Below are 10,627 nucleotides of genomic sequence, written 5' to 3'. Positions count from 1 at the left end.
AGGATGTTTTGTTGGAAACCCACAGCTGACATGCATAGCATTTAACAAATGCAGTCATGTCAGACATTAACTAAAAACAGCATTCATCTACGGTAGCAAACATATGCCAAATAATGACATCAAAATATTTAAGAAAGTATTTGGGGCTGACCTCTGACACCCTAATTAAATACTCCATTACATACATACATACATACATACATACATACAAATATTTCAAGCATAGGCATTAATGCCCTTCTAGCTTGCCAATATACCAAAACACTTGTTCCCATAATAAGTATCCAGGCTGTTCTTAAAAATATCTAAACTAGTACTTGCTTTAATGTAATTTGGTAGTCTGTTCCCATGCATCAGCTACTCTATCAGGAAAACCAGTTAGTACACCTCTCATTCCTATAGAATCTTCTACATAGGTTGTCTAATGATTCTCTAGTACTTTTTGTTAACCCCAAACATTCCCAGATGTAGTTGTCACTAAATGCCCTATATACCTGAATAAGATTGCCTCTTACATATCTTTACAGGAATTGATAGCTTACTAGTACCTACTGCAGAATTATTTTTTAAGTTTACATTCTCAAACTAGATTGGTGAAAGAAAAAAGATGAGAAATAGATCCTCTCATTCTTAAAGACAAATACTTGTCAGACAAAACAGTATCTCATATTTGTATGTATCTATATTAAAACCTGCCCTCTAGTATAATAATCAATGTATGGTGGGAATCCATTAAGCTAGAACTTAAGAGTGTATGTTGTTGAGTGAAAGTTTCTATGCTGCCATCAAGTAAGAGTTATTTAAGACTGTAACTTTAAAATCGAAGGTGTATAACCCGTGGAGGGAGTGTGAAGTTTCTAAATTTCCAAACCAGTCCTTGTTGCTAGAATATAAGTATTATCATCAGCAAATGAATATAGGGTCAAAGAAAAGCCACATCTTTTTTAGAAATGGCAGCAACCCACGCTTGGGCAGTGGGAAACAGGCCAAGTAAAATGCTGTCTTATAAAATTAAATGTCACCAGAAATTGACCCTTGTCCATGGGATAAGACACCTCTCCTCTCAGTCCCTAGCTGTTGACCCTAAGGGCATTAATCTTGCATTCCGAGATTTTTTAAAAGTTTTATAGTGGCACTATTACCCCTGCTTCTGATAAAGCATGTATCACTTCCTTTTTAAACAAAGTTGATTTTCCCCAAATGACCTATGTCCAAAATAATTTTTAACTGCCCCTATCATAGTGCAGCACACTACTGCAGCTATTCCTACAGCCAAAAAGGGGGAAGTGCCTGACCTGGTGGTTTAAATACAGAGCTTTATATGATTCTGTTGTATCATTTGAAACTGGGATTGACTCTTCTTTACAACCCATTTCAAGACGATCAGACAATTAATGTTTCCTGTAATGTCGCCGTGATAATGGTGGTTCCAAAACCAGGTAAGGATCACACCTTTCCTATTTGTTATAGACCCAGCCCTCTACTTAATGCCGATGTTAAATTTTATGCCAAAGGTTTAGCCAAAAGACTGGAGAGCATCCTTCCGCATATTATTATGTCAACTCAGGTTGGGTTTATTAAAGACAGAAGTAATACAGATCATTTGAGAACATTGGTGTTATATTTTCAAGGTTTAAAAAGCTATCCTCACCATATTTTGGCTGTTTTCATAGATTTTGAAAAAAGCCTTTGACTCTACAGAATGTCCAGATCTTTGGACTATAGTGGTAGGTTTTGGATTCCCACCAAATTCCATATCTACAATTAAAGCAATTTATCATTCCCCCCTGGTTTCTGTTCTTACTCATGATCCTCTTTTAGACACTTTCTCCTTGTTCAGGGGTACTCATCAAGGCTGTCTACTTTCCCCAGCATTTTTTTTCTTAGTAGCTACTGAACCTCTGAACAGGCTATTAAACTCCTCCACTGTTTTGTCTGGGTGATCCTCACAGAACATTGTTACTAAGGCATAGTTATTCACAGATGACTGTCTTGTACTTACTTGTACCCCACATCAGCATATTCCATACATTACAGATATATATTGAATAGGTTTGGGGACATCTCTAGCTTGAAGATTGATGTCTCTAAATCTGAACGTTTCCCTGATAATCTTGTGACTAGAAAGCTAAGCCTCTCTACAGCCCTTGCACCCCTTCAATGGACTTTCTTCTGTTCCTGCTATCTTGGTATTAAACTCCACTCAGATATCTTTGTGATGTTAACCGTTAATCTTACAGATGACACTAATAGGGTAACCCCTATTTTATATGTGATAAACTGCCTTGTGTAAATATGGAATGGATTCAAAATTATTTAAGATTGTAGGGAGATCTTATCAGTACAAGGACTGAACTGTATACATAGTTTTGATAGTCTTGCATCCACAAAGAGCTAGCCTAGATCATCCTTTTGACAATTATTACAACTTCACTATATGCTTTTCACAATGCATGGAACTAGCCTAGATAATCCTTTTGACAATTATTACAACTTCACTATATGTTTTTCACAATGCATGGAACTAGCCTAGATCATCCTTTTGACAATTATTACAACTTTGCTATATGATCAAGAGATTCCTTTTCACAATGCATTTATCATATGACTCATGCCACTTACAGATCCCTAGATACAATTTCTCCTTTACCAACATGACAACAATTAAGTATAAAGCCTCTTTTCTACATAATTTACTTAAAATGCACCAGCAGAATATTATAATATCATCCCCACATTCTTGGTTGACTAATATAGACAATTCTCATTTTAAGTCATATTTCAAGGCTATTAGAAGGTTAAAAGTGTTCCCTCATGCTTTTGATAAGGCCATCTTATTGATACACAAAAGATATTAGGCTCTACCTTCTAGTGTTCAGAGGGAATTTAAAGAACACATATTTTGCTCCAGGTGTACGATCTCCAGTCTTAATACCTTACATAAATTTTGGGACTGCCCACTCACTCTCTTCCTTTGGTCTAAGGTACACTGCTGGATAAACATCATTCTGAGATATAATTTTCCTTGTTCCTTATCAGGGTTTTCGGCAGCATTGTCAGCACCCCTTGTAAACATAAATTTAGTTTTCAGTTTGGACTCTGCAGCTCTTAGCTTTTGTATATTGCTCCTAAGTAGAAGATTCCTGCTGATCTATCTGTTGAGAGTCTACTCTTCTGGGTTATAAGTATAGGCTATCGTTTGTCAAAATTACGCTCCGACCTCCCTTTCCAATCTTCTCCAAAATGCATATGTCCTACAAGCAATACTCATGATACCAGTATGATACTGGCTAAATTTATTAAAGGATTCAGGAAATGCCCCTTTTAAGCGCTCTTTTTGTTCATGTTGATATGTGTGCATTTCTCCTTCCCCGCTTAAATAAATCAGCCACAGCTCTCTTGTAGTGTTATCTGTTAATCTTGTATATATTTTATCCACAGTTTTAACTATGATGGGATTATCCATTGTACTTATTGTTATTTTTCAATGTTAATACATATTCGTGGTCGTATTCTTTTTATTTTCAAGTAAGATAATAAATATTTTTCACAAAACAACAAGAAAAAAATTCTTGGGGTGTAAATTTTGCAAAGACATTTTGCAGCAAGAATAGATAATAAGTAACTTGTAAAGCTAAAATGATTTACCTAAGATTTATTCAGAAAAATGCACAATATTTCATTTTCAAAATCCAGTATTTTAATGCAGTGTCACTCCAAACAGGACCTGTCTGAACAACTTGAATGTAATGTGAGCACCTTAAAGTTTCCTTCTCAGTACCAAAGTTCACAGATAAGTACTAAGTAGTTTGTCTACAGACCACTACAAGCATAGTCAACAACCTGTATTCAAAACATATGCTAAGTATGGTTTACTCTATGATGTCGTCAGAAGAAAGAGGTCTTAAAAGTGCCTGTAGAAGATAAAAGTTGGCACTGCAAGTAGGAGAATTAAAATGTCCAAAGGATGATGCTGATGGGAACAACATTTATTGAGAAATACATTCATTCAAAACAAAAATTTTCTCATTTTGGTATGCAGTTTGTCTAGAAAAGATGAAGAAATGAAGCAACTTGATAAAGTATATGAGGATACCATGCCATTCCGTATACTGTGTCCTGTCTTGGAGACAGATAGGCTGGAGTGAAGTACTCTAAAAGGTTATTCACCTTGTTTAACCACCTATAAGGACCAAAAGACCAGTGTGCAACAGTGGGATTGTTATACACTGCATAGCAGGATGCCAGAATGTTGTCTACAACAATTGTCCCCTCTTCTGTAAGGGGGGCATAGGCCCCATGGTCCAGAGTTCTGTAAACCTTCTCAACTGTAACAGGCTCTACCTCTCTGTTGCCAGGCTCTGCAACATACACAAACTGTCCTTCTTTAACCTGACCAGCAAAAACAGATTTTAAATCAAATGACAAAGGATTACTAGCATCGGCAATAAACACAAGGTGACTTGGTGTAAGGTGCAGCCGCTTGCCACCTGCTTCAATGATAACAAATTCACCAAAATAATCTGGAAGTATATCCAGTAACAAAATGACTTCACTGAACATTAGTTGTCCTTGTCTATCTACTGCCAGAACTCTGTCTTTGATTCTCACATCTTTGATTAGCTTGACTGAGCCATCCTCAAGTTGCACTGTAGAGTTTCCGAAAAAACAACCACCTCCACCTCCACCACCACCACTAGGAGCAGTAGTAGTAGTGGTAGTGGTAGTGGTAGTGGTAGTAGTAGTAGTTGTTGTTGTTGTTGTTGTTGTCGTGGTTGTAGTTGTGGTTCTAACTGTAGTTGAAGGTATAGCTGTGGTTGTCATTGCAGGAGGTGCTGTAATTGTAGTAGTAAGTATTGTAGGGGTGGATATAGTTGCAGTAATAGCCGTACTTTTCTCTGTTACCTGTCTAGTTGTAGGTGGAATCTCAGTTCTGACTATCACTGCTGTTGTGGTTTCCGTGTCAGCCACAGTTGTTGCTTGAGCTGTAGAGATTCTGTTTTCAGTTTCAGGTTGGGTTTTGCTTGTATGCTGACTGTCAGATAAAGATGATGACTGAGGTGGAGAAGACACCAATAATCCTAAAAAATAATAGTAATAATAATTATCAATTTACAAATTCCAGTTTGCATTGCTGCTTATCAGAGACATGGCTCTACTTCTGCCATCTCATGCTTAGTATATTTGTATAAACATTTTACTCACACATAAAAAACACACATCAAAAAAGGGAGTTTTTGCAAGTAAGCAAGCCCACCTGCTAAACTAAAATCTCATCTGTGACCTTCACAGTTTTCATACAATCACTGTTGCGATGCCACAACTAACCTGAAAATACTGTACTTGATGACTACTCTCTGACAATCAATACATACTCATATTCAAATCCCATAACTACAAATTATAAAACTTTGAGAACAAATATGTGAATGGACTTGTTCATTCTTTCTTCTGAGTTGTGATTGGTTGATAAGACAGATACAGTTGTGCAAGAGGCAGAGCCCCTTGCTTATGACAATGTAAGGTATAACTGCATCACAGAAAAAAGGTCGCAGAAATTTTATTTTTCAGTGCAATCATATATTAATTTTCAAATTCGGTGCTCTGGAATTCTAAGAGTCCGATTTACATACCATTGAGTCATGTGGTAGAAAAATCAGCAAAATATAAAAACAGTAAGCCAGTCTTTCATTGACACGTGGTGTGGAGTTGAGTTTTATTGGCTAAAGATATATTCCAAGTATTTTCAACTCTAACCCTTTAAGGCGTAGCTCAACAGGTTGGCTACTGAGTGAGATTTTAGATAATTAAGACCAGCAAATAAGTTGATAGTTTTATTCAAAATCTTAATTTAGGGAAGATTTTTTAAAGAAAGATCATTCACAATGCCCAGAGAAATGTACAGCTGCTTGTAAATCCTTCATTTTGCAATGGATAAAAAAGGACCTGAAGTCTACCATTCATTATGGTTTTCTTACATACTTACTTTTGATAATATATGCTTATACATATGCACCAACATAGTCTCACTCACACACACACACACACACACACACACACACACACACACACACACACACACACACACACACACACACACACACACACACACACACACACACACACACACACACACACACACACACACACACACACACACACAATTTTTAAAGAGACTGAACTTAATATGGCTTCCTGCTTTGCAGATGTGCAAGGTTTTGTTTTTAAAAAATGATAAAGAGAATTATGATCAAGTTTCCAGTCACAACTAATTTGTAGTGTCTGAGACATGGAAGCCAAGAAATTAACTGTGAGAAGGGAGCTTAGCTGTAGAGGTGCATCTGGACACCCATGCTGAGAACACCTAACAAGCTGGTTATGATCAGTGAATCTTGATTAAAATTCTTTGTGGTTCATGAAGTTTCAATTGCTCCAATGTACTACCAGTTACATAGAAACTAGTGTAGGAGCACAATGAGTTTTACAGCTTTAAAAGCCACAGAACACCTATCACGATGACATAAAGAGCAAGCAGAAGCTAGGTCAAGCTCTGATGATCTAACATCTTTAAAAACTTGTAACATGTTAGTCTGCCTTGTGTGTGTGAGTGTGTGTGTGTGTGTGTGTGTGTGTGTGTGTGTGTGTGTGTGTGTGTGTGTGTGTGTGTGTGTGTGTGTGGGTGTGTGTGTGTGTGTGTGTGTGTGCGTGCGTGCACATGCGCATGCATGTGTGTTTGCGTTGAGGTTGGGGGAATGGCGGAAAGTGCTTTCATTCTTGGTGTAGTTCCATTGCAAATGCTGTGCATATTTTAACGTTAGACTAAAACCTAACAGCCCTGCGAGCTGTGCATGACCAAACTTGCTATGCTGTCAGAGAGGTGCATAACAAGCTTATCTTTTCCCCAATTTTGGAATGTAATTAGTGCAATCCGTATAGTACAGAGAAGATTATGAACAGGTCCGTGATCATAACCAGTTTATCATGAATTCCACAAAATTAAGAAATTCACCTTGAGAGTGAAGCTAGAGAGATAAATCTTAGTATCCATGTCAAAACACATAATAAATGTTATGAATAGGTTTCATAATTCTTTGTAGTGCATAGAGTTTTATCTGCTTGATGTATAACCCATTACAAAAAAAAACAAAGAAAGAAAGAAAGAGAACATGCCTGAGAGTGAAGTGTTTTACCAGTTTTGAAAATCAGTAAAGCACTTATGGCTGTCAGATAGGCAGAAACATGTCTCCCAAAGTCTTTGCTTAAAAATTCTGGGCAAGTCCAAATATAATGGGGGGGACGGGACGAAGACTTGAAATATAAACAGTTTTTACATATTGATCTAATTTACTTAAAAGTTAATAGAACAGTAGATTTTGTATCAACATGTATGTACATTAAGATGCATGAAACTCTAATGCCTGGCACTAGTGACTGATTGTAATCCTCTGTATTCTGTGTGTGTGTATGTGTGTGTGTGTGTGTGTGTGTGTGTGTGTGTGTGTGTGTGTGTGTGTGTGTGTGTGTGTGTGTGTGTGTGTGTGTGTGTGTGTGCACGTGTGCTCGTGTGTCTGTGTGTATATGCCTGTATGTTTGTGTGTTGATTCAGTGGCAGTGACACCAGCATGATATACTAGAAGCTCTGACTTCAAGTTCTAAATGGAGCTCATGTCCTTCACTTCAATGACCTGATTGAAATTTTCAGTGATATACCAGAAAATCAAAAATTTTATGATGAAGAGAACAAAAATATGACAAACTTATGGACAGCTGTTAGGTATGGAGTAGGCAGATATAAAGGGCTACTCTGTACAACTAACAGCTTTAAAAGGTATTTGACACTTAACTCTGTGAGTTTGGCAGAGTGAAGTTCTAACAACTTTTAAAAGTTGGACGGTGCAGTGGTTTGTGTTGTAACCTCACAGCAAGAGATTCTCTGGTTCAAGTCTCGGCTGGGGTCCCTTCTGTGTGGAGTCTGTGTGTCCTCCCTGTGTTTCTGTGGGTTTGCTCTGGTTTCTTCTCACATTGTAAAGACATGCATCTGGAGCATTTCTCCCTGGACCTCTGCTGAAAATTGGATCGTTCCAAGTTGGACTTTTCTGGCAAATAAATAAAAGCTGTTTTACTTCCTGCCGCTGCTCTTTTCTGGTCTGTAGTGTCAGATTTAATTTCTAGTGTGAGTATGATCTTGTCAGTGCGTTCATGTGAAGGAAGTGCTTAACAAATTCATATCTTTCCCAGTTTTGGAGTAATTGCAGTGCTCCATGTACTACAAGTTTAGTTAGATCTTTAAGCTTCAGGAGAAGGTATACCTACTTTACTAGTGTCATTAAAGTTGTGGCTGAGTTGGTCTGTGTTGGATGAACCCATTCAAATAGCTAACAGACATTAAATAAAATGAATAAATGATCATGGATCTTTAAATATCATGAAGCATAAAATCTGAAAAAGAAAAAAGAACAAAAACGTGACTGAATCACAACTAACTAACTGTGCATTCACTATCATTACTTCACTACACATTTCCTGATACAGCAGTCTAGGATTTTCCCAGTCATTTTGTCACCTGCTCAGTAATAAATGCATTCAGTTTATTAAAGCATTGCACATAGTTGATGTATAACTGCATATTCCTCAGATCTACACAGTATGAAGGAAAAAACAACAGATGTAAAAGTAAACACCAAAATTATACATGAAAACCCTCTAAAAATGTCACTGCTCTAATGTACGTAAGAAGACTGTCCTTTTCTATTATGCCAAAACTGTAGTAAACACCAGTTATATAATACGAAAACAGAGGTAATCCAGAAAGCTTAAGTCAAGTTCAATATCCCACCTGTGACCCAGAGGGTGACAGAACTCACAAAAAAGAGAGTACAAAGAATTAGTCCAGATAAAAAGCACTTTAGCTAGCAGATCTGGGGGCGGCGGGGGGGTGGGGGTGCTCTCTCTTTGGGAGGAATAGAAATGCCTTGTTGCATTTTTAAGTAGTTTATTCATTAAGTAGGTAGATGGATGAGTGTTACATCTATATAATAAGGTAAGGTTACAGAACATGTAACTGAAAATTAGAGAAAAAAAGAATTGACCTATTCCATATCTATTTCAAAAATGGAAACAGCATTTGAAATGTACATGTGTGTGTTTGTGTATTTATATATGTGCATGTGGTTCTACTTTAAAAGGTTGACTTACCAAAATGTTGACTCCAATAACATCGAGACCACAACAGTGAAAATTTACATCGAACTCCCAGATTGGTGAATGTTGCCTCCGGGCAACGAACCACTTGACCACTACTGACTATTGTCCTTTTCTAAAAACCAAGCCAAACAGGAACTTATTTGCATTACAATAGTGCTCATCCAGAACATAGTAAAAGAAATATAATAAAAGGCCAGTTTGTGAGGGGGTCACGAATGACAAGTAAAATGGAAGATTTTAAGAAAGAATGTAACCTGTTAGAAAATATGTTCCTAGATAGAGGATACAATAAATGCTTGGTACATAGTGTTAGGCTGGAAGTAGAAAGATGGAGAATGGGAAAATGTGAGCCCATTTTAGGTATTAAAGGGACTATGCGTAACTATATGGGAGACAATAGGAAAGTTAGTTCACAAGAAGAATATAGATTGTCCTTTGTTTTGGAATACAATGGTTTGAATCAGAGTATTAAAACTGTTTTCTATAGAGAATGGGAAAGATTCATAGCTCTTACAGACTTGGAAGATCTACCTAGAGATGCCCCAAGGATAGTATATAAAAATGCTAATAATATAAAAGAATATTTAGAACAAAAGAAAAAGTAAAATAAAAATATAGGTACCAGCTTGAATTATAAAAAGGGTACATTTAAATGTGGGAAATGTGGCCAATGTAAATATATAGCAAATAAGGAGAATATATATGTAGAAAGTAAAGGTAAATTGATTAGGGGTAATGGGCTATACAATTGTGATACTAAAGGAATAGTGTACTTGGCCACCTGTGTAAAATGTGGATCCTTCTATATAGGTAAGACGGAGAGAGCTTTAAAAAGAAGAATATATGAGCATACCTATGACATAATAAAAATGAAGGAGACTAATGCATTGTATAGACACAGGAAGACATGTGAAGATAGTATATTTCAATTTTTTGTTATAGAACATATAAAGAACAACATTAGAGGAGGGCCATGGGAAGACACCATAGGATATAGAGAATTATGGTGGCAGATCACATTGGAAGCAAACAAATCACCAGGTTTAAACAAATATGTTTCAATTTTACCTCTACTGAAATTAAAGGCAGCTAAAATTTAATCCTGAGTGCAATAAATTAAAATGGTCATTAGATGGTGCTGTTTGATGAAAATATATGTTATTTGAATGTGAATTTTATGAATGTAATATATATATATTTAAAAAATATGTATAAATATATAAAATATATTTAGCCCCTGCAGTATGAACTAATTGATTTTAAAGTGATGAATAGATATAATTTAAAGTTTTATAGAAAAGTGATGTATTTATGGGATTAAATGGAATGTTTTTTAATATTAATGAATTTTTTTAAATAAGTAATTTGATTTGTTTATTTGAATTAATTGGTATGTTTTGATTGGAAAATGATAATGAAGGAA

At 36.2% G+C, this 10,627-nt stretch overlaps 1 protein-coding gene across 5 annotated transcripts in view; it reads right to left on the bottom strand.

Moving 5' to 3' along the window:
• Window positions 1–3,640: 3,640 nt before the first annotated feature.
• Window positions 3,641–10,627, bottom strand: part of LOC122790904 (flocculation protein FLO11-like) — a 319,945-nt gene continuing 312,958 nt past the window's right edge. For all 5 annotated transcript variants that reach the window (XM_044058584.1, XM_044058588.1, XM_044058586.1 and 2 more), the window contains one exon: window positions 3,641–5,081. In XM_044058584.1, the coding sequence (XP_043914519.1) occupies window positions 4,048–5,081 (1,034 nt within the window). In that variant the 3' untranslated portion in view covers window positions 3,641–4,047. The remainder of the gene's footprint in view (window positions 5,082–10,627) is intronic.

This window comes from Protopterus annectens, chromosome 16.part0, assembly GCF_019279795.1.
Source record: "Protopterus annectens isolate FY-2018-M chromosome 16.part0, PAN1.0, whole genome shotgun sequence".
Taxonomy (NCBI): domain Eukaryota; kingdom Metazoa; phylum Chordata; order Ceratodontiformes; family Protopteridae; genus Protopterus; species Protopterus annectens.
This window is presented reverse-complemented; position numbering and strand designations above follow the sequence as displayed.